This window comes from Rhinatrema bivittatum, chromosome 12 (genome assembly GCF_901001135.1).
Source record: "Rhinatrema bivittatum chromosome 12, aRhiBiv1.1, whole genome shotgun sequence".
Classification (NCBI taxonomy): Eukaryota; Metazoa; Chordata; class Amphibia; order Gymnophiona; family Rhinatrematidae; genus Rhinatrema; species Rhinatrema bivittatum.
In genome coordinates, this window is record NC_042626.1 from 38,238,300 (window position 1) to 38,262,893 (window position 24,594).

At 43.3% G+C, this 24,594-nt stretch overlaps 1 protein-coding gene across 2 annotated transcripts in view; it reads left to right on the plus strand.

The window, feature by feature from the left end:
• SNX19 (sorting nexin 19) overlaps positions 1–24,594 on the plus strand; it is an 81,950-nt gene that overhangs the window by 54,096 nt on the left and 3,260 nt on the right. For both annotated transcript variants that reach the window (XM_029572983.1, XM_029572982.1), the window contains exons 9-10: positions 18,573–18,757; positions 22,787–22,874. In XM_029572983.1, coding sequence (XP_029428843.1) covers positions 18,573–18,757; positions 22,787–22,874 — 273 coding nt within the window. The remainder of the gene's footprint in view (positions 1–18,572; positions 18,758–22,786; positions 22,875–24,594) is intronic.

Below are 24,594 nucleotides of genomic sequence, written 5' to 3' on the forward strand. Positions count from 1 at the left end.
GAACATCGGTATATTAAAAGTTCTTAAATAAATTAAAAATAAATAAATAATCCAGCTAAAGCAAGGTGCATAAGTCTGGTCAAAAAAATCACAGTTCTGTCTACCTGGATAAAGTTACATTCCTAAATTTTTAGAGGATATTCAGTGGAAGACTTGAGCGTGTAAGTCCCGCTGAATATCTGCAAAACTTTATACTGGTATATAAGGACATAAGTTGCCATACTGGGTCAGACCACGGGTCTATTAAGCCCAGCATCCTGTTTCCATTAGTGGCCAATCCAGTTTACAAGTACCTGGCAAGTACCCAAACCTTAAATAGATCCCATGCTACTAATGCCAGTAATAGTAGTGGCTATTCCCTAAATTAACCTGACTAATAGCATAAGTTAATCTGACTAATAGCAATTTATGGACTTCTACTCCAGGAACGTGTCCAACCCAGCTAAGCTAACTGCCCTAATCACATCCTCCAGCAAAAAATTCCAGAGATTGTGTGTTGATTGAAAAAGAATTTTCTAGTCCTTGTATTATCTGAAAGAGGAAATAAGGGGAGCCATTTCATCCACTTTATCATTCTGGTAACCCTTCTCTGTGGCTTCTCCAGTGCAACTATATCTTTCTTGAGATGCGGCGACCAGAATTGCACACAGTTTTCAAGGTGCAATCTCACCATGGAGTGATATAGAGGCATTATCGCATTCTCCATTTTATTCACCATTCCCTTCCTAATAATTCTTAACATTCTGTTTTTGACTGCCACAGCAAAATGAGCTGACAATTTCAATGTATTGTCTATCCTGGCTGTGTAATACGGTAGTATTGAGAGCTTCAGTAACGGTAGTGGAATAAGACAGAGGAATGGAATGGATTTTCTGTCTGCATCCTGGAATCTGATAGGCTGAAAACGAGATCTGAGCTCAGAGAGAGAGAAACATCCTGTTCCTTACCATTGGCCTGTCAGGCCCTGTGAAACCACGGTAGTCCAGGGATGGTTGTCACCGGGACCCAGAGCCTTTGAGAAAGCTGGCAAGACACAGGTGTTACTAATCTCTTCCAAGCCTGCATGGGATTGTGAGGAAACTTTAGCCGCCCTGATGTTCGCTGGATAAGCAGTGGGGATTTTAGCATAGAGTACAAGGTGGCCTTCCTATATCCATCACTCCCACTTCTTGCACCGGCATCCTACCAGAGACCAGAAAGGAAAGCAGTGCAGTCAGACGTGGTGACAAAGCCTGAAATAAAATAAAACTCATCTCTGTTAACACCGTTAAAGCAAAGTCAGGCAGTCCCTGTTTACAGCCCCATCATTATAATTCACGAATAGAGTACTAACCCTTACAGAACAGACGGCATTTGTTTTTGGGGGGCGGGCGGGGTTATTAATTTCCAAAATATTACTTCAAATGAGAGGCAAAGACAGGAGTTTTTAATCATCATGATAGAATCAGTCAAGTCTCTGGACTGTAACATAACACTGAGCTGCTTTAGGACCTGAGACCCAGCAGCCAACCCTCGCAAGATAAATCCTGAAAGGTCAAGGAGAAAAAAAGCAAGTCTAGAAAAATGCATGTTTGAGAGAGCTGTATATGTTCTATTTATCAAGTGTGAGGCTGGCAAAGCAGTATGTTGAGCAGATTGCCACTCCCCCCTTCTTTTCTCCAGAGGCGGGGGCAGCGCTGATAAACCTGAGATATTCTTGTCTGTGTCCCAGGGTATGCACTATTCAGCTCCTAGACAGGCTTTCAGCCCCAAGGGAAGGGAGTGCTGTTCTCACAGCCTTGCAAGGAGGCCCTTCACAGCTTTCTTTTCTTCTTCTGCCAGGTTTGTGTTGGACTTTTTAAGGCGTAGTCAGTGCCTCATGCTCCAGGAGTTAAGGCTCTGGAATTGGAGGAAGGGAGCCGGGTATTGTTTTAATACACTCGGAGCAAAAAGGTTTGCTTATTCTTACCCACACACAGAAATCAATTTCCACCCTTGTCCTGCTGATCTCTTATCAAGATTTGAGGCCTCTCAGTATTTATCTGCTGTGATTCACTAGGAAAGTCCAGGGATTAACTTCCTATTAAGTATGTTGCAGTAATAAGTGGTCCACTATGATCTGATACATGAGACTCACTTGGTCAGAGGTACACGCAAACATAAAAACTACAATACAAAAAAGGTAAGAAATAATCATGCAAAATAAAAAAATATATATATATCTGGAATAGATGAGATTAATATTCAAACACTTTTTGTGGAAGACATTTAAAATAATCGTACATCCTCAAAACTTTATTAGCTAGCTTCAGTGGTGCAAAGATTTACTAACACAGCCCTTCAAATCTTAAAAAAGGAAACAAGTAGCAAAGAACTGCAGCGCAATTCACATCAGCATTTTTTTCTTAAAAGAAAACACAAAAAAAACCCTGTAATCAATTGAATCTAGACATGATGTAGCTCTTCTGTGACCTAACCATGCCCCCGAGCCTGCCTGTTTTTTTGAACAGGTAAAAGTATGTGTGGTGTTGATGCCAATGCCTCCTTTTGTCCAGGTAAGGGCAGGGCAATTTTCATTCAGCAAATTTCTTTGAGTAAATTACCTCTGAATATTGCCCTTCCCATACGTTGGTTTAAATCCAGTCCTACTACCATCCTTGGGTAGGGGGTCATCCTCAAGAGGGAAAGCCTGTCAGACCTTTTGTGTGGCCCATGCTGCTGGGATAGTTCTGCCCCAGACCCTCTTCCTCCACCCCAACAGCAAACATCACTTGCCATTCCTCAAGAGCATTTGTGGGACAAGTACTGCAGCAACCTGTGAGCAGCGACCTCTGCACCAGACCAGAATGAACGGTGCCTCTTCTTCCTTCCTACTGGGGCTGAATCCCCTGGGCCTCACCCCCAACCCAGGATCAGCCCTTCCTCCAGGACACAGGCCTGATCCAGAAGTAAGGTGACATAGATTATATTTAAGAGCCTTGGTAAATGAGACTTTTTAGGTCTTGGTATAGAAGGATTCCAATTTTATGAACTAATTTATGAGGAGGAAGTCCACTGATGCTAGGCAAGCTGGATTCAAAGATTGATTCTATTTTTAAATTTTCTTTTTTTGGATTTTTAAAAAATATTTTCAATATTGGGCCAGATCTATTTATCTAATTGGAAAATATTTTTCAGTTTTGGGCTACCATTTGTGAGCCTGATTTTCAAAGCTATTTACACACACAAAAATGACGATTGTACAATAGCCTGGGACTCAGAGTAGACATACACACGTAACCTGGTTACGTGCATACTTTTACACAAACTGCAGAGAAGCAAACCAGGGGGAGGAGTTGGAACTTGTGTGCATACGTTTGATTTTAAAAAGTATGCGCATCAGTGTACCCACATAAGGTACATCCTCCGAAGAGAAGATGTAAATTTATGTGAGTCAATCTATGCATGGACTTGGGCATTTCCATATTCACTTTGAAAATTTAGGATTGTCGTCTTAAGGAACTTGCAGACTTTACCTCACTGTGCATAGTTACATAATTACCTTCCCTATAAGTAAAAGTTAATTCGGATTCTAGTTTTTATAGTAATATCTTGAAAATCTAGTTCTTGTTCATACCTAGATCAGTCCAGACAAGTGGGTTTTGCATCCCTACAAGCAGATGGAAGCAACAAGCAAAACCTTGAGGCACTACTGCATATCCAAGAGTGTCACCTGCAGTCCCCAAGTATTTCTCTGTCTCCCAGTAGAGGTGCAACCCTGCAGTCTGTTTGAACAAAAAAAAAGGAAATAGAAAAAGAAGACAATTTGCTTCAGTGCTCCCTGAGGTGTTAGGTACCTTTGTGGACCATTCCTCAGGTGGAGCCGGACGAGCGGGGGTTTGGCTATCCCTGTCTGGCTTTAGCCTGCTTCTTACAGAGGGACTGATAGCCAGGGGACTAGCTCCCTCTTTCCTCCGAGGTCTCCTCCTTCAAGCCGTCTTCCTCCTGGCACGGATGTATGTCTGTTTCTTGATTAGTTAATTAAGTTGAAAAAAAAAGAGAAACAGGAGCTTCGGTCGGGATGGCTCGGCAGCAGGGGCTCTTTTTAATCAGCGGGAGGTGTCTGAATTGGAAGGAGGGAGAAGCTGAACTGCTGTGGACGCCGGGAGGTCCAGGGTTCTTACAGGCAAGAGGCTCAGGCGCGTTTGTTTCTCCGCACGTGAGGTTGGGCCTGTACTAGCGTGCGGCTCTATAACCAGACCACATGCGCTGCCTACTTGCTAGTGCTGGAATGGCGTTTTTTCACCTACTAGACAGCCGCTTCTCCGGGGTGGGGCTAGCAGGCTGTTTCTCAGGCGCGTTTTTTTGTTCGGGCTTGTTAAAACTCGCGCCTTTGAGCAGCCCCCATGTGCATGGCCTGTGTGACAGTGTCGGAGTGGGATTCTTTCTGCTAAGCCGCCGTTTCTTCCCTGGGCCTAATGAAGCCGAAGCCTTGCATGGCAGCCGGTAAGGCATGTGGGTTGTGGTCCATGCAGCAGAATGAGGCGTCCCTGTGCTCCGGCTATGCTGCAGGGGGTGAGGGAGTCTCCGCGGATCTAGCCCCAGATGAGGGCCACCAGATTTTGGGCCCCAGTCAGAGGTCCTGGAGGGACTGGAAGAGGCTGCTATGCTTCTGAGGGTTGCAGGCAGAAGTCTGCAAGCTCCAGGGTACCCAGGGACTCCCCTCTGAAGAGACCATTGGCAGTATGGGACCTTAGCACAGGGGAAGAATCAGATGGCAGCAGCCTCTATGGGGACGATGAGGATCCGGAGGAGTTTTCTCCGGATTTTGTTCTACTCCTGCATAAGGCCTTTCTGGCAGGGAATGGGAAGGGTGGAAGCATCCCAGGGACCAACAGCTGCGAGGTCCTTCCAAGAAACTTAGGGTGGTCTCATTGAAGTTCTGGCAGTTTGCTTAGACGGCTGAGACATGGTTCGGGAGCCAAGGAAATTGGACAGCTCAGATGGTCCTCACGAGGATCCTGCAGGTGCTCCTTCAGGGGGTGATCCCAGTGGGGTAGATCCCTATGTGGACCCAGATCCAGACAAGGATGACCTTGATCCCCAAGTCCAGACAAGGATGACCTTGATCTGGATGAGATGCTGCTAACGGAGGGAGATGACCCAAGATTTATTTGCCTATCTAGGAAGGAGGAGCTTCATCCCCTGATTCCTCGGGTTTTGGAGGAATTGGGTATCAAGGTCACTCAAGAGGAGTCAGACAGTGAAGGAGTAAATCCGGTCCTGGAGAGTCTGAGGGGTCCTCCAATGCCTTCCCATTGCCTAAGAATATTTAAAAATTTGTTAATCTAGAATGGGATTTCCCAGACGCAGGTCTTAAGGTGGGCAAGGTGATGGCAAAGCTATACCCATTGTTGGAAGAGAACTTGGACCTGCTAAAGCTGCTCAAGGTGGATGCGGTAGTCTCCATCGTCACCAAGAAAACAACTATTCTGGTGGTGGGTTCAGCCACTCTGAAGGATGTTCTTCGTAGACTGGAGATGCAGTTTAAAAGGATGTTTGAGGTTTCTGCCTTAAGTTTCCGGTTGGCGATCTGTGGCAGTCTGCAGCAGGCCTGGTTATGCTGGGTGCAGAAGGCTTAAGAGCAAAGTTCTACTCGTCACAAGAGCTGCATGCAGTTAGCATACTTGGAACCTGGAGTGACTTATGTGGCAGATGCACTATATGATTTGGTGCGTATGTCTGCCAGAAGCATGGTTTTGGCAGTGGTGGCTTGCAGGATGTTGTGGTTACAAAATTGATCGGTGGACATATGATCCAAGTCCCAGCTCTGTAATATCCCCTTCAAAGGGAAAATCCTCTTTGGGGAGGATCTTGACCAGCTGATGATGAGTTTGGGAGAGTCATAGGGGAGTAGGTTGCCAGAAGATAAGAGGAGTGGCAAGGAGTTTCCTGGCTTGTTTCTGTTTTTGGGATATGAGATGTTTTCGTTCAAGCAAGAGTTCTTCGGCATTGGGACAGAAGCAGTCTTTGGGAAGACAACTGTCCTTTCAAGGCTCCTGCAGATCTGGCAGAGTTCCGCCGGTCAGGGGACCAGGCGAGGAAAGGCATCACAATGAAGCCAGGGTGGTCCATTCCTCTATGGAGGCTGTGGGTAGAAGATTAGCCTGCTTTTATGGAGAATGGACCAAGGTCACCTTGGACCAGTGGGTTCTGGAGGTGGTAAGAAAAGGTTACGCTTTAGAATTTTTGCGCCCATCAGGGAGGCCTTTCTAGAGTCCCATTGTTAGTCTCGAAGCAGGCAGGAGGTGATGCGGGATACACTGTGGAAGTTGCTGAGATTGGACGCAGTTGTTCCTGTATCTCTGTCCGAGCAAGGTCGGGGGAGGTGCTCGATTTATTTCATGGTTCCCAAAAAGGAGGTCACAATTTGACCCATTCTGGATCTGCAAAGGGTCAATGTGGCCCTGCGGGTTCCGCGTTTTCACATGGAAACGTTGCGCACAGTGATAGCAGCAGTCCGCAAAGGAGAGTTCCTAGCTTCATTAGATCTAACGGAGGCCTGCTTGCATATTCCCAGTGAGGCAGATCACCAGAAGATTCTGAAATTCATGGTAATGGGACAACATTTCCCATTTAAAGCTCTTCCATTTGAGCTGGCCACAGCATCGCAAATCTTCACAAAGCTGATGGTGGTAGTGGTGGCGGCCTTGAGATGAGAGGGAATTCAGGTTCTTCCATATCTGGACAACTGGCTCATCCGGGCCAAAAAGGAGGAGCAGAGCAGTGCAGTCGCTCAGTGCAGCGGGTGATGGACAGATTGCGATCACTGGGTTGGATAATAAACCTGACGAAGAGCCATCTGGTTCCAACCCAGTTGCTGGAATATCTGGGGATGCTGTTCGATACTCAGAGGGGCAGAGTGTTCCTGACCTCAGACAGAGTATCGAAGTTGCAGAGACAAGTGACCTGCCTGTTACATCTGTCTGTACCCAGAATCCTGGATTATTTGCAGGTTCTGGGTTCCATGGCATCCACGTTGGATTTGGTTCTATGGGCCTTAGCTCACATGTGGCCCTTACAGAAGGCGTTCTTGTCCAGATGGAATCCGTTGTCAGAACAGTATCAACTGCCTTTACCACTACACGGTGGAATCCAGGTCCAGTTGCAGCACATTTGGAGAAGGGAGTGGATCTGGAGTTTCTGGACTGGGTAGTGGTTACTACAGACACCAGCCTCAAGGGTTAGGGGTTGGCTCAAGGTCTTTGGACGCCAGCGGAGGCAGCCTGGTCAATCAATCGCCTAGAGACAAGGGCAGATCGCAGGGTCCTGGAGGAGTTCCTGTCTTGGATCAAGGGTTGAATGGTGAAGGTCTTTGCCGACAATGCGACGATGGCATCGTTCATCAATCGTCAAGGAGGGACGAAGAGTCATGTAGTGGTCCTGGAGGCTCAACATCTGTTTGTATGGGTGGAACTTTTCCTAGAGGGAATAGCAAATTCTCATGTCACGAGAGTGGACAGTATGCAGACGCAATTGGATCCAGGGGAATTGGAGTTGTCCACGGAAGCCTCGACTCTCATTTGCAACAGAAGGGGCATCCCCCAAGTGGACCTCATGGCCACATGGGGCAATGCCAAATCGACCCGATTCTTCAGTCACAGACAAGAAGTTGGATCAGAGGGAATAAATGTGCCGGTGTGCCTGTGGCCAAGAGAAGGTCTGCTGTATGTATTTCTTCCCTGGCCCCTCGGATGCATTTTGCAGCACATAGAGAACATCCAGGGAGGGTGGTTCTGGTTGTGCCGGAATGGCCGCGCCAGCCGTGGTTCACAGATCTGGTGTGTCTCACGATGGATGGGCCTCTCAGATTGGCCCATCTCTCAGGGGTTCTTCATCAAGGCCCCATATTCTCAAATCGGGAGGATCACTTTTGTTTTGTGGCTTGGATTTTGAGAGGCGGCAATTGCAATTAAAAGGATATTCAGAGCCAGTTATTTCCACTCTGCTCCAGGCTAGAAGGCCTTTTACTTCTCTAGCTTATGTCAGGGTCTGGAAGGTTTTTGACTCTTGGTGTTTGGAGCAGCAGCTGGATCTGCTGGGCGTGGATATTCCTCACATTTTGGCCTTTTTGCAACAGGGGTTATCAAAAGGGTTGGTCTATAGCTCACTCCCTGTGCAGGTGGAAGCCTTGGGTTGCCTTAGGGGCAAGATGCAGGGGAGCACCTTGGCCTCTCACCCTGATGTTGTTCGCTTTCTGAGGGGTGTTAAGCATTTGCGTCCTCCAGTGCATAAGGTTTGCTCTGATTAGAGTCTTAATTTGGTTCTGAAAGTGCTCTGTGGGCCTCCGTTTGAGCCCTTGCAAGGAGCCTCGCTAAAAGACCTGACCTTGAAGTGTTTTGGTGGCCATTTGTTCAGCAAGACAGATTTCGGAGCTTCAAGCTTTGTCCTGCAGAGATCCATTCTTGCGTATTTCAAATCACGGGGTTATGCTGCATATGGTTCCATCCTTCCTACCAAATGTGGTGTCCTCTTTTCATGTTAATCAGACGATTGAGCTGCCGGCCTTTCCAGAATGATCTCTGGATTTGCCAGAGTCCAAGGATCTTCATCTTTTGCATGTGCGCTGGGTTCTGTTGCAATATCTTAAGGTCACTAACAGTTTTTGGCGATTGGATCATTCTTTGTGTTTGTTGGGGCAAAGAAAGGGATCAAAGCTTCTAAAGCCACGATTTCACGTTGGCTAAAAGAGACCATTTGTTCGGCTTATATTTGTAGTGGCAGTAGGTCTGCATGCATGAACTCTATGAGAGCGTAAGCTGCCTCCTGTGTGGAGTGTCATTTGATTTTGCCTCAGGAGATATATACAGACACAATATGGTCTTCGCTCCATACTTTCACCAGACATTACCATTTGGATGTTCGAGCGCAGGAAGAAGTCACATTTGGTGAAAGTGTATTGTATGCAGGTCTTTCGGGCTCCCGCTCAGTGTAGGGATGCTTGGGTACATACCACATGTCTGGGCTGATCTGGGTATGAACCTGAAAGGAAAATTGGTTCTTACCTGGTAATGTTCGTTCCAGTAATACTACAGATCAGTCCGGAGACCCATCCCCTGGCTGCTGAAGGACCAAATTTCCTGTTTGTATTCTCAGATTGTATCCGCAAATTGTAAATAGGTTGAGCCACTGAGGTTAAGCAGTTATCGTTCCTTACAAGGAAGTGGGGGCTCCAGTTATGGGGGCTCCAACCCTGAGTTAACTGTTCACCCTAGTTGGGGATTCAGTTTTATCTACTCATTGGCTTGAGTACAGGTCAATACTGAGGGACTGCAGTTGGCACTATCGGATATGTAGCAGTGCCTCACAGTTTTGTTCTCTGCCTCCATCTGCTAATAGGGATGCAAAACCCACTTTTCTGGACTGATCTGTGGTATTACAGGAATGAAAATTAGCAGGTTAGAACCAATTTTCCTTTGCTGTAGATTCAAGGGATAATGTGTAAACAAACAGACAAAGCAAATACATAAGTAAATATTTTTTAAAGAAAAATGCTAAAAATTAAACCCCCTAACAGAACCAGCTTTCAATAAATGCCTACTTTAAGGGATAAAAAGATTTAGCCATAAGCAAAAAAAAAAATTTAAAGTACGGGCACAAAAATGCAAGATAATTGGACTGGAAAACATCTCCCAAAATTGCATATTGAATGAGCTATCAAAAGCCTCATAATTCCAAAGTTGCTCCCAACTCCATGTCTCCTTTTGTGAGTGCACCTTTTTGTTACCACTGGGCCCTCGGGTTTATGTGTGTTTTATTGTACCCCACCCCAAACTTTGGAGGGAGCAGACTATAAAACTTTTAAATAAATAAAATAAAGCTCCTTGTCCATTTTAAGTCCCAATATGCTGTATGTATAATCACTTTACTGTGGAATCACATTGGTTTTCCATGCTTCTCTTCTTGCAGTTTAGCTTTAGAACGTTTTTCTCAAGTGTTATAAAAGTGGGGAGCACTTTTCCAAGTGTTTTCAAGCATATTTCTTTACAAGGAGATCGATGCTACTAGTTAAAAATCCATGTCCTACTTCCTTCCACTGCCTTGATTTTGGCCGCCACATCTTGCCTGTACGCCGAGATGTTGATGAAACACACATGCCTCCCCGTTATCCATGTTCTTGGACATTACGCAGCAATTGGATATGAAGGAATGCAAACGGGAAGTGTCAGAACTCAAGGAATCTCAAAATTGGATTCAGGCTCCTGATCAGTGACAGGAGCTCATTTGCAGGAGGCAGTGGGGGGGGGGGCGGGGAGGAGGAGAGTTTGCTGTTTCACCTTCTGTACCAAAGCTACACAATTGGAGATTCATCATTCCTCATTAGGAGATGATTCCAGCATTTTTTTTCAAACTTAGAGGAAACTGCAGCCAGAACCTGTTTCAAGGGAGGAAAGGAATTTATTTTGTAAGCCAGTAAGAACTGATTGTGTTGGAGGATTTCAGAGCAAATGCTAATGATTGTTTTGCTTTCAGCATAGCCTGACCAAGGGGTTGACAGCACATTCCTAGGCCTGTCATGAGGGCTATGTCAGCCTGAGATCTCACAGACACTATAGATGTTCCTTGCAGGGCACAGATAAATAAATAAAGATGATAATTTGTGGTATTAGAACTTTGCAAGATAGGTTTATTCTGACACCAATAAGATATACATCATCTGTTACACATTCTATTGAAGTTAGAGCCTTAAGATGATATCAGTTAAAAAGGCAATTCTACTTATGAAATCATGCATTTGAAGTGGTTCCTAAAACTGTCCTATAGACCTCACAGCCATTCGGATTTTTAGGATATCCATAATGAATATGCATAAAATAATCATACACTGAAAACCAGTTTATGCACATTTATCTCATGCATATATCATTATGAATATCCTGAAAATCCAGCTGGTTGTGGGGTCAGTAGGACAGGTTTGAGAACTACTGTGCTATTGATTTGTATGTGGGCAGTAAAAAAAGTAAAATCCTCCAGAAAACCAGAAGATTCTGTCATGTCAACTTCTAATACTGAATTATGAAGATGAGTAGTGTTTGCATCTTACAGATGTAAAAGAGATTTACCCGCATGATGTTAATAGGAGTCAACATTCAGTTAGTAATGTTTTCATCACTATTCATAATCTGAATACTTGCTGAGACAAGGTACCTGTTCTGAACACTATATTCGAGTCCTCACTTAATCCATCATTCCTCATGTTCATGAGTGATAAGTAGGGATAGAGTCATCGTGCTTTATAACACAACTGAAACCACTGAAAAGCATATAGGGAATCTAAGAGTAAAGTCAGCATCTGCTCTCTAGGCTTCCTTATGTGGTCTGGGTCAGAGAACCCAGGAAATAACCTGTTTGGTAGTTGAATATAAAACCTTAAATTAATTTCATTTTGATGCTTTAAGGTTCTAGCTGACATTAGCAGGCACTACACATTTACCAAATGTTGAGCATAATGTACGATCTGGATCTTCCTGGTTCTCTGGCATTTCATGCTTCTTGTAGCAGAAACCTCAAGATGGCCTCCAATTCTAGCCACACCCTTTTTCTTTTTTAGCTACCTTGTCATTTCCTTTTGCTGCTACTTTTAAATCCAGTCCTGGTTAGCATGAAACAGGCGTGCAACTCATTGGAGAGGGGAGGGGACTGAACAGTGGTATCTAATCTCTTGCCTGCTTTGGTACTTCAATAGCTATAAATGTCCAGGAGGGCATTTGAATTGAAAATGACATCTCTAGTTACTTCATAGTCTCAAAACTATTATGGATGCCAGCCCTTCCGTATCAAGAATGTCTGCAAATAGACATTTTTACTCCAGTCATATTCCATCAAGTCTCATGCTAGGCAAGTGTTTATTTTTAACTGTACTGATAGCAGTACAGCTTAGAGGAATTGTTTTGGCTACTTTGTTGTAGATGCCTGTTTAATTTACTTTTTCAAGCTCTGGCATCAATTTGTTGATTTTTGGCTAATTTCCTTATCATCCTGCCAGACGAGTCCAGACAAGTAGGTTGTAATACCCCACCAGCCGATGGAGGCAAAGAGCAGCTGATTTGCTGATATCACCCTATATAGGGTCCCGTGCTTACCTCAGCCTACAAGTATTCTATACTTCTAGCAAATGGAAGGGTACCATAGCCATTCCTCTGGAGTCAGGTTTTGGCCTAGCGGAGAAAAATTCAGAAACTCCTGGGATGACCGATCTAGGTCTGGTCCCCAGTAGAGTGTGGCTTGCATCAGGAGGATTCCAGGTAAGAGGGCAGTATATATTGGACCGTGGGTTTCATTTGCCTTTATTTTCCCCCCTTCATCATGCTCCTATTTTCTCCCTCTCTCTTCTGGTTGCTAACTGCCTTGGAAGTGTTGCTTTGGAATAAAATTAACAAGAAAAAAAAGAGCAGCAGCAAGCTGAAGCAGCAGTGGCTGTGCTAATTTAGAGCCTGGATTCAGCCTGCTTGGTGTCCCACGGTTTCAGAGTGGTACAGGCAAGGAGAGGAAGAATAGCCATGTGGATAGCAGAGCATGAAAAGAGCACTGGGGTTTATGGAGCGATACATATAGGTGGTCGCCTAGCATTGTTTTACCAAAGTTGGTACCAGATCTCTTTGGACTGGGTAGGTCCTGGATATCATCAGAGACTGTTAGGCCTTGGAATTTCCACACCCTATTTCAGATGCATTTTTCCTGTCCCCGTGTTGCTGTCCTCTAAAGAGAAAAATGGACCAGGTGACCTTGAATCTGGATCTGATGGAAGCTTATCTGCACATTTCTGTCAGGGAGAACGATCAAAGATTTCTGCACTTTGCGGTTCCCAGTTCAGAGTGTTGCCATTAGGGCTGGCCACAGCGGCCAGAACGTTCTCAAAAAGTGATGGTTATGTTGGCAGCAGCTTTGCCACCAGGAAGGTATTCTGGTTCTTCCTGGACTGATTAATTAGCTCATCCAAGTGAAGCACAGGAGGAAGGTTGGTCCTCCACAATCAGAGTGATAAAGGATCTGGACTAGGTGGTGAACTTTCCAAAGAGCAAGCTGGAGCCCACTCAGCCTTTGGTATATATATCTGGTGGCCCTCTTCAACACAAAGATCGGTCGAGTTAGTATGCCAGTGGAAAGAATTCAGCATCCAATGCACAACCTTATGGCAGATCAAAGACCAGGGATATGGGATTTACCTCCAAGTATTGGGCTCAGTGGCACTGCATTTGGTGACCCTTGCAGAAGTCTCTTCTGTCTCGGTGGTTGCCTCAGTCCCAGATACGTTCCATGAGGCTCCCACTGTTAGCGCAAAGGAAGTTTGTTCTAATGGCTGGATAAAACAAATCTTCGAAGCTGGGGTGGAGCTGGAGTCTCCTGCTTACGGTAACGACAGATGCCAGTCTTTTTGGTTGTGCAGCTCGCGGACAGAATCAAGTGGTTCAGGGGACATGCAGTGCTCTTTAGATCAGTTAATCCAACAGTTGTTTGGAAACAAGGACCATAAGAAAGATTTTACCCAAGTTCATTTAGCATGTGCAAGAACAGGTTGTGTGAATTCTTTCAGACAGTGCGACAGCGGTGAGAATATTTGAATCACCAGGGTGGAACCAGGTATTCTCAGGTGGCCAAGGGAAGTGACTCTGGGCAGAGCAGCACTTATGGGTGCCGTACAGCAGCCCACATAAGAGGTGGAAAATATCCAAGCAGATGATCCAGGAGAATGGGAACTTTTGAAAGAGGCCTTTGCCCTAATTGTAGCCAAGTGAGGAGGACACATTATGGACCTAATATCAAGAAGGAAGAATGCCAAGGGGAACAGCTTTTTCAGTTGCTGAAGAGAGGAAATGTAGCCATGGTCTCTTTGGAGCCTGCTGTATGTCTTTCTTCCGTGGTCTCTGGTATAGCGAGTGCTGCAGAAAATAGTTGTAGTTCGAAATCTGGTGATTCTGGTGGTACCAGATTGGCCCAGATGTCCTTAATTTGTGGACGTCATGAGAATCAAGGAGAGAGAGCCCCTCAGATTTCCACAGAACAGGGGAGCCTAAGTAGTGTGCAAGGATTCAGCTCCATTTTGTCTTACAGCCTGCAAATTGAAAGGATGCTTCTAACGAAGAAAGGTTATCATGACAGTGTGGCTTTCATGCTTTTACAGGCCCACAAGAGATCCTCACTAAGCTTGCATGAGGATGTGTCAGATTTTTGAGTCTTGGTGTACAGAGAGGGCTATTTCACCATGGAAAATGTCAGAGGCTACAGTCTTTTCAGGAAGGTTTGGGAAAAAAAGGCTGGCATTTAGTTCTCTCAAGGTGCATGTGACAGCTATTACTTGATACAGAGGTACAGAGGAAGTGCTGACTGCAAAACCTTCATCTGTTCTGTGAATCCTTCAGAGGAGGTTATCTTGAAGTAGTTTTGATTGAAGTAGTTGCCTTAGAAGCACAGATCTATATAGGAAAGCAAAAACTGAGTAAACCTCGGTCCAGAGGGAGTGCTGACCCACAGAACCAACATATGCTGGTGGTCAGTTGGACTTGTTGAGAAAGAACGCTTAAAATCTTAAATAAAATTCTTAAAGGATTAAACTGTTACTGGATGTGTTTATTTGTTAGTTTTTAAGGCTTGTGTGTTAGTTTTTAAGAATTGTGTGTGTTTAGAAATTGTGTTGATTTTGTGAGCCAGTATAAGTTAATATTTGTTTGCCAGTGTTAAGAATTGGGTGAGTTTAGAGATAATAGTCTTTGAGCTACTTTTGTGGACTAGTATAAGTTAGTATTTGTATTAGAATTTACAGTTTGGAAAGGTCACTCACTTGATCTGAAGAGGTTTGTGCTGACTCCTGGGCAACTAGTCACGTACAGCACCATTTCTGGATAATTCTTATGATTTTTTCCAATGAAAGGTATCACAGCCTGCAAAAGAGCCCAATTCTCTCCAGGTCCAATATAGCTGTTTAATCTAGAACTGCTTCATATTATCCAAACACGATCTTATCTGTCTCGGTGCTCTAGAGATGTATGCTGTCACCTCTGGGGTGAACAGCAAGTAGCAAGCAATACTTACAGTTTTCCCAAGAGATACGATCTGGTTTCTGAGGAAGGAATCAGAAAAAATGTTACCAACAGTACCCAATAACAATTGGGTAAGCTGAAGCATCAGCAGCATACATATGTTACTACTGAAAAATGCTGAAGAGGAATATATGGCTGCTAAACCAGGAAGTTTTATTCAATACATAGTTATAGTAAGACGATAATTTTGTTGCAACTAAGGTTATGGCCCTCGCTAGTTGAGGGGCAGTGCTGATGGTGGGCATTTCAGCTGGGGAGGGGAACTGAAAAATGAAGCTGAAAAAGGAAGAAAAAAAATTGTTTTGGAGGGAGGGGAAATAAAAGCGCTTAGTCAGAAGAGCATACATTATTAATCCAGGACCCTTAGCTTTCAATCCTACACTCTGACCACTCTTACTGTTTTCGCTCTAAGGCAGAATAAAATCGCTTTCACCTATGCATAGAAGGTCCCTATCTCTGGATCTTACAGCCCAAAAAGATCTGAAAGGCACAAGTTCTTCCTTCAAATTCTGAGTGCAAAACCTTTTAGCCTAGTTGTCTACAGAGAAGCTGGCCTCTTTAAGATCATCATGTGTGTCTGTCTGTCCCCACCATCACTCAATAACTTTTCAACCATTTAGTTTCATTGATTCTATCGGATAGTAGAGTCCCCCATGACACTTGGCACATAGAAACATGAGGGCAGAAAAAGACCATATTGCCCATCTAGTCTGCCCATCAATCCAATTAATTTAGCTTTATAATTCCCATCACTCACTTAGAGGTCCCCTGTGTTTATCCCATGCTTTCTGAAATTCAGATACTGTTTTGTCTCCACCACTTCTACTGGGAGGCCGTTCCATGGATTCATCACCCTCTCTATAAAGAAATATTTCCCCTTTCCCCATCATCCCATGATGCCTCATTCTAGAGCCTCCTTTCCATTGAAAAAGGCTTGCCTCCTGTGTATGGAAACCTTTTGAGATATTTGAATGTCTCTAGCATATCTCCCCTTTCTTCTAGGGTGTACATGTTTAGACCTTTAAGTCTAACCCCATATGCTTTAAAATGAAGATCACTGATCATTTTAGTAGCCACCCTCTGGATCGACTCCATCCTATTGATATCCTTTAGAAGATGCAGTCCTCATACTTTTTATGTGCCCCTGCATATGTTCCATACATAAAATTGCAGATTTTTTAAAATATTAGTTTCCTATAGGGAAGTAGCCTAAGCCAGTTCAGTGGAAATCTCCAAAGCACAATGTGGTGATGTCATCAAGAAGTTTGACAGCTGCCTGCAATTGTCTGATGGTCATAACCATATTCAAATTTCTGTACAATTAAAGAAACTAGGCATAATGAAATATTCATAGTTCTTTTTGTTTTGTGTAGTTATGTTGTCATTTGAGTGGAGCTTTTCATTCTAGACATTTTTGGTTTAGCATTGAAATTTTGCGTTAGTAGAGAAGGTGGCCAACTCTTGGGGCTCTGATGAAGGGCAATCTGACCTTGCGTGCAGTGAAGTTTGAATGTGAAGCATTGTACAATGTGAAGTGCCCCAAGATCTCCCCAGAGGCAGGGAGCTATAAAAAAAAACAAACAAATACAAATTATAAATAAAGAAATATAGCTGAAACATCATTGTGCTGGTGTCAGGTGGAGCTGCTTGGAATCCTTGACCTGCTTTTACCCTTCGATGCCATTCCTGTGCAGTGCCATCAGATGACAGGACTTGAGTCTCCAGTCAGAATGCCACATGTCAGGAGAATGCAGACGGTCTCATGATTTATATAAAGTTTCCATGGTAGTTTGTGCTCTTGGGCTGTCCACTGTGGCACTGAAGGAATCGTTACAGCGACAGCTTCCTTGTCAAAGAAAATACAGCAAATGAGGGAAATGCTGTAGCCTGCACTGTGAGTGACTTGCTGCTCCAATAACACACTGGCCACTAGAATCGGTGATTCCTGAGGTTGAATAACCATTAAGAGAAGTTCATCCAAGTTTCCCCTTCCTCGTTTTATAAGAGTAATGTGCTCATGAAAGGCAGCTACCATCTTCCCCAAATAACTCACCTCCATAGCTGTCAATGGCATCATTCTCAGCCAAGCCTTCTCCGAAGGATAATACTCACCGAGTCCCCCCTTGCTCCACCAAATGCCCTCGCTAGAGTCTTTCTCCCCTCCCCTTTTAGTTCCTTACTGACTTACTATATGCCTGACTTTCTTAATGCACTATTATATAAACCCCCTAACAGGTCCCTCATGATAGGAGCTGTACCAGTTTTCCTTCATCCGATCCAGTGTTCCCGCAACTACGCTCGCTTTCTTAATGCACTATTATATATACCCCCTTATATATTTGAATTTGAAACCATTCATAACTGTAGGTTCTCACGTTCTATTGTACAGCAAAGTTCTAACTACTATGTCGCTATTTTTATCTTATGGTATTTCATGTTTTTATATTATTATTACCTTTACTCTTATTACTATTACTTTTACTCTATAATTTAACTGTACTTCATATATTTATTTTATTTATTTATTTATTTATAGGTTTTTATATACCGATAGCCGTTTGCACATCGTATCGGTTTACAGATATATGTTCTTGTTCCATGTATTGCCCCACGGCAACAGTTCAGTTCTATGTAAACTGGTACGATATGTATCCTATACAGGAACATTGGTATATAAAAGTTAAAAAATAAATAAATACATTCAGAACTTCCGTTTCATGGTCTATGGTCTTAATTCACATGCCAGTGGATATGGACACATCAAGATGCACTCATAGACTCTTCTGTTTATAGTCTCAGTACAAAGGTCAAAGACTGAACTGGCCTAGGGAATGAATTACCTTCCATCCATTAGAGGTGGTCCTTCCAAAATTGTGTAGGGGCACATGGACAAGGCTGTGTGGGAGGAAGCTTGCACTGCTGCTCATGCTGTATGTGTTCTGCATTTGACCAATATTTGTTTAAGGGAAGCTTCCTGCCCATGCTGCACCTGTTCTGTGGTAGCGCAGTGTGTTTAAGGGACGCTTGCTCTGCTGTTGCCAGTGCTATACCCGTTCTGTAGTGGGGCAGTATATGTGTGTATGTAGGTGAATAAATGATAACTGTGCTGTACCTGACCTGTTCTGTGGAAAAATGGAGTTCTTCCTTTTCCAGTGGTGTTCATTCAGTACATTTCAGTAAAATTAAATTTTCTCAAAATGCAATACTACTGGTATTTACAAAAAATCAATAGTGATATTTATTCTGAACCTTGTGTAACTCTTTATAGCCCTCTGTATAGCTGTTTACATCACAGAATAAAGAGCTGCTGTTACATACATCCTTAGGTTAAAAAGCACATGGGCATTTGAAACTGCTCACTGGTAAGAGAGGGTGTTCATTACACCAGTAATTGCTGTGTTAGCCTCCTTGCCTGCTCTACTGACCTAGCCTCCTGAGGCTGCTGCATTTAATGCCTGGTACACAGGAAAAAGGTTCCTGCCTTCATTCTCTTTGATCTGTCTTGTCTCCCGGTAGGTGGTTGGAAGTTCAGGTGGTTAATCTGACATGCACTCAACGCTGTGTTATTTACCTTCGCTTGCTGCAGCAAGCCATCTGGCCAGGAGGAAAATTGCGCACAGTACCCAGGCCTGCCAGATCACAGGAGCAGAAACAGGCAGCTCGAGAGGAAGCGCTGCAAAGCCTTATGAGAATCTTGCCTGGTAAGCTTTTCATCTCAGTTCAAATTCATTCCACATAGTTGCATTCCCAGTCTTTTTTTCCTATTTTATATTTTGCCTTTGATTTTAACTTATCTGCCTCATTGAATTTAATTCATAGGAGCCTGGATATGTTTTCTTCAAGATAAACTATTTCTTCATGTTGAAAGAGTAGCATTTCTGATTGATCTAGTACAATTTTTTTCTACAGCAGAACCAAGCATCTGCAAGGTCAATTCTGGTTCTTCTTGGGCACATGACTGTGGCTGTACTTGATTCGTCTGTACATATGAAACCTTCAAAGGGCCAGTGGGATCAGTTCTATCATTTATTATCCCACCAAATAATCGTGACTCCCGAAATGTAAGCATTCCTTCAGTGGTGGATGAACCTGGAGGTTCTAAAAGTGGGTCTTTCACTTTGTGTTCCAGCGCATTAAATAATCCTGTCCACCGATGCCTCCACCAAAGGGTAGGAGGTGCACACTGGAGAGACTAGGACCCAAGGATCATGTTCCTTCAGGGAGAATCCATCTACAAATCATCCTTCTGAAGCTAATGCCATCTGCTATGCTTTGAGGGATTTCTCTCACTTTCTCTTGAGCAAGAAAATCTTGATCCATAAGGACAACCAGATAACCATGTTTTACATAAACGGGGAGGCATAAGCCCATGCATCCTCTACCAGGAAGCCCTCTGGATTTGGTTTTGGATCAGTCATCACAATGCCTATCTCTAAGCAACCTATCTGCCAGGAATTAAAATACATTTGTGGACCACCTCAGCAGAGTGCTGCAACCACACGAGTGGCTCTTGGATCTAGAAGTCGCAGATGAATTCTTCAGTCACTGGAGAAAGCTGTTGATTGATCTGTTTACATGAGAGGCCAAGAGAAGTCATAGTTCTGCTCCATGCAACCAAACAGCTACAGATTAGCTATTGATGCTTTTGTGCTAAGCACATGCCAGTCTATTCTGTGCATTCCCACTGATTCATCTCATTGTCATGACTGTACATAAGGCTCTTCGGGGGAAAAAGCAAGATTAGTCCTCATAGAACCAGCCTGGCCACGGCAGATGTAGTATCTATAGCTCATCCGTCTGTCAGTTCAATCTCTGATACCTTGGGAATATCTCCATCTCTCATCTGAACCTGACACTGCTGGCCGTCATATCTTAGTTGTTGAGCATGCAGTAGTCTCCTACTTACTGCTTACAAAGGAGGTAGAGGATGTGCTAATTTCAGATAGAAAGCCTTCATCCAGAAAATCCTAGCGTTTTAAGCTGAAGAATTTCTCAACCAGTCAACTGAATCTCTTCTCCTGTGGCACAAGGAACTTACTTCAGTATTTATTCTTCCTTTCGTCCTCAGGTCTTTAGCACCTCTTCTGTCAAAGTTATCATTCCCCCTTTGCAACGTATCATAAACAGGTAGAAGGGGCTGCAATCTCTCTTCATTCTTTGGTATCAAAGTTCATGAAAGGATTGTGGCAATGTCTTGGAACCTCAATGTAGTCCTCACTCAATTCATGAATCCTCTCTTCAAACCTCTCAAGTTGCGAGCTTTGAAGTATCTCATCTGGAAAGTATTGTTTCTTGTTGCCATTACTTCGGCACAAAGAATGGGCAAATTACAGGCTGTAGTTTCCTATTTGCCATATTTGCATTTTTTTTTTTCACAACATAGTTATTTTACAAATTCACCTCAAATTCTTTCCAAAGGTGGTATCTGCATTCCACATTAATTATACTGCCTTCTTTCTTTTCGAGAACACATGCACACAGAGAACAGGCTCTTTATTCCTTGCACTGCAAGAAAGCCCTAGCATATGACTTGAGAAGGACTTGACCTCACTATCAAGCTTCTCACTTGTTCATGTCCTTTGATCTCAATAGGTTAGGCAAGACAGATGCCAAAAGAATTCTAATTGATTAGCAAGCTGTAAAGCATACCCATGTGTGCTGGCTGGCATACAGATTATGAATTCTCTCAAATGAGAGCAATAGCATCTTCAGTGGTTCATCTCGGGGACACTTGCATTGAAGACACATGCAGAGCTGCTACTTGGTCATCAGTTCATACTTTTATATCTCACTACTGTCTCAACAACATGTCTTTAAGGGACATTAACTCTGGACAATCACTTTTGTGCAGTCTGTTCATCCAATAGTCCTCTCGCCAGTAGTGGGATCCAGCTTGCATCTATTAATTAGTTTCGCCACAATGCAGCCTTTAGATTGGGACTCCCCATAACTTACAGCTAATTATCAAATTTGCAGATGATACAAAATTATTCAGAGTAGTTAAATACATTACAGGAGGACCTTGCAAGACTGGAAGATTGGGCATCCAAATGGCAGATGAAAAATTAATGTGGACAAGTGCAAGGTGTTGCATATAGGGAAAAATAACCCTTGCTGTAGTTACACGATGTTAGATTCCATATTAGGAGCTACCACCCAGGAAAAAGATCTAGGCTTCATAGTGGATAATACTTTAAAATCGACAGCTCAGTGTGCTGCAGCAATCAAAAAAGCAAACAGAATGATAGGAATTATTAGGAATGGAATGGTTAATAAAACGGAAAATGTCATAATGCCTCTATATTGCTCCATGGTGAGACCTCACCTTGAATACTGTGTACAATTCTGGTCGCCGCATCTCAAAAAAGATATAGTTGCGATGGAGAAGGTACAGAGAAGGGCAACCAAAATGATAAAGGAGATGGAACAGCTCCCCTATGAGGAAAGGCTGAAGAGGTTATGACTGTTCAGCTTGGAGAAGAGATGGCTGAGGGGGGATATGATAGAGGTCTTTAAGATCATGAGAGGTCTTGAATGAGTAGATGTGACTCGGTTATTTACACTTTCGAATAATAGAAGGACTAGGGGGCATTCCATGAAGTTAGCACATAGCATATTTAAGACTAATAGGAGAAAATTCTTTTTCACTCAACGCACAATAAAGCTCTGGAATTTGTTGCCAAAGGATGTGGTTAGTGCAGTTAGTGTAGCTGGGTTCAAAAAAGGTTTGGATAAGTTCTTGGAGAAGTCCATTAACGGCTATTAATCAAGTTTACTTAGGGAATAGCCACTGCTATTAATTGTATCAGTAACATGGGATCTTCTTAGTGTTTAGATAATTGCCAGGTTCTTGTGGCCTGGTTTGGCCTCTGTTGGAAACAGGATGCTGGGCTTGATGGACCCTTGGTCTGACCCAGCATGGCAAGTTCTTATGTTCATGCCTGCTTGTCAATGAAGAAAGCATGTTTGCTTACCTGTAAACAGGACTTTCTATAGACAAGATGAATTAGCTATAATTAATACCACCCATCTCCCTGGAGAGTCAACTACCTTGCTAAAGCTTAAACTCTGGAAGTCACTGAGCAGCTTACAAGGTAGCATGTGCATGGGGGAACTCCCACCCATGCTCAGTAAAACAGCAGTCTTGCGAGATATCACCCATGTGTTATGGCTCATTCAGTCTGTTGTCTACAGAAAACCCTGAAGGCAAACCTGCTCTCGTCTGCTGTGAAGAATGGGCAAAAGCTGCACTATCTCACAGTGCAAAATTGGTAGACATTTATCTTAAATGACTCAAGGCTATTACTGCTACAAAAAGAGCTACCACCACGTATTGAATCAAGAGGGTGAGAAGAGTTACAAAATCAAGACTTTTTTTTTTATTAATACTCAATTTTTGGAATATCTCTAAAATTGTTCTTTCATGAAAAAAGTATAGCATATGTTGTATATGTCAGTGAAACAAACCCCTGTTTTAAGGCATTGTGATTTTTTTTTTTTTTTTTTTAAGGAAGCAGAATATGAAAAAATGTGGTTAGATATGGGAAGGGAAAGATGTGTGGTGTGAACTAAGTAATAAATACTGTATGCTGATCTACTGAAAATGGTAGAGTACAATTGAGAAAGAGAAGTATGAAGAATTTTACAAGGCACTTGTATGCATCTATGCTAACTTAGAATAGTTTAAACTTTGTCTCTAATATCTGGGTCTGTCTGTGATGTGTTAACAGACTTTGTCCAGGAGATTTTCGGAGTGAGTAAGTGCTGGGAAAGCTGGGAACTGGTGCTGGAATCCTTGCAGAATCCCTCCATCAACAGGTACATGACTCTGTGGCACAAGTTTAAGTGTCTTACTCTAAGAATACAATTAGTTTTGGGAATGACAAACTGGGTAATATGAGGCATTAGAATTAATAGTAGGGGCTAGCTTGCTTGCTAATTGGCAATGTTGTGTAATACCGCATAGAGGACCAGGGTTCAATTCCTGACTCCAGTCTTCTGCTCTTTGGGTTGGTCAGGCTGCAAAGGCATTGTGCACAGCCGCAAGTGGAGAGGAATTCACACCTAGTGCATGGATTTTAGGGCCCTCAAATGCAGGGTTCTGGAAGGAGCCCTGGTGCATGGTCTCTGGCCAGGGACTGTGGCTACAATGAGTAGATTAAAGTAAGGGGTTATAAAATAGAAGGAAAAATGCCTGGATAGTTGCAAATGAAGGCTCATGGAACCAAGATCCCAGGCCTAGTTCTGTTTCAACTGGAAGCATAAAGGAGCAGGAGGGACATGCCAGGTTTAAAAAAAAAAAAAGGTCGTCCTAGTGGAAATACAGGCAGCCATGCAATGGATCTGACCGACAGGCTGTGATTACAAAATTAACTAGTAACTAGGTTTGTTTAACAGGCTGTGCAAGGATCCTAGGAGCCATATATCAGAGTAACAACCATATTAATTTTGGCAGCTGTGTAGATTGGGTTGTGATGATAGAGTTAAACTAGCAGCCGAATCTCTTTGGCAAGTTGCAAGTACCATAATAAATAGAGGTCCTTAAGATATTGCAGGTACTCAAATAGCTGAGTCTGTCTGGAAAACTACACAAGAGATCCAGGAGACTGGATGTTTGGGCCACACTAGTATAGGTAGCTATTTAGATTATTAGAAAACCTTGTGGTTAGATATGGGAAGGGAAAGATGTGTGGTGTGAACTAAGTAATAAATACTGTATGCTGATCTACCCAAAATGGTAGAGTACAATTGAGGAAGAGAAAACTGTCCTGGATGAGGGGAGATTCTTACACTTGGACATGCTCTTCAGCTGGCGGCTGGGATATATCCTTGCAGTATGGACAGGAATAATTGGGGAAAGTAGATGAGTTGGTTGATTCTTTTTCTGTTGTCATCTACTATGTTGCTATATAGAGAGAGCATGGCCATGGCCATACCTAAATGGCAGATCTTTGTATATGCATGGCTTAATATAGCAGAGGGTTGCAGTTTGTCATCTAAGCAGGATGGGCCAATCCTGTTGCTTCAATTTGGATATCTTTGCTGCTGCAGTGATTTTGAAACTTGCAGTTGGCAGTCTCTAGCTGATAGCAGCATGCTCTCAGCAGAGCGAAAGAAGTATGATGTCAGCAAACCTGTTCTCTGTCTCCATCTGTTGGTAGGGAAGCATAAAACCATGTGTCTAGACTAGTCTGGCTAAACTCAAGGAAAGGAAACTAAATTTCTCCTTATTGTATTTGTGTGTTGTAAACTGCTTTGGGTTGAACTGGGTTCAAGGAAGGTGGTTAGAGAAGCATACTATATAATAATGTAATGTAACATAACATCTCCGCCCCAGCCCTCAGCTCCACACCTTTTATAATCAGGGAACCCAGTTTTTAAAACTTTCTGCATTACTTCATTTGCATGTGTAAGTGGGTCCACGGAAATGTATACTAGTATTTTACAAACTGAGTGGCAAGAGCCACACAGTTTATAAAATACTTTCAGGGCAGACATATGTGATATGCATGTATGCTTCAGAATACACATATATTTG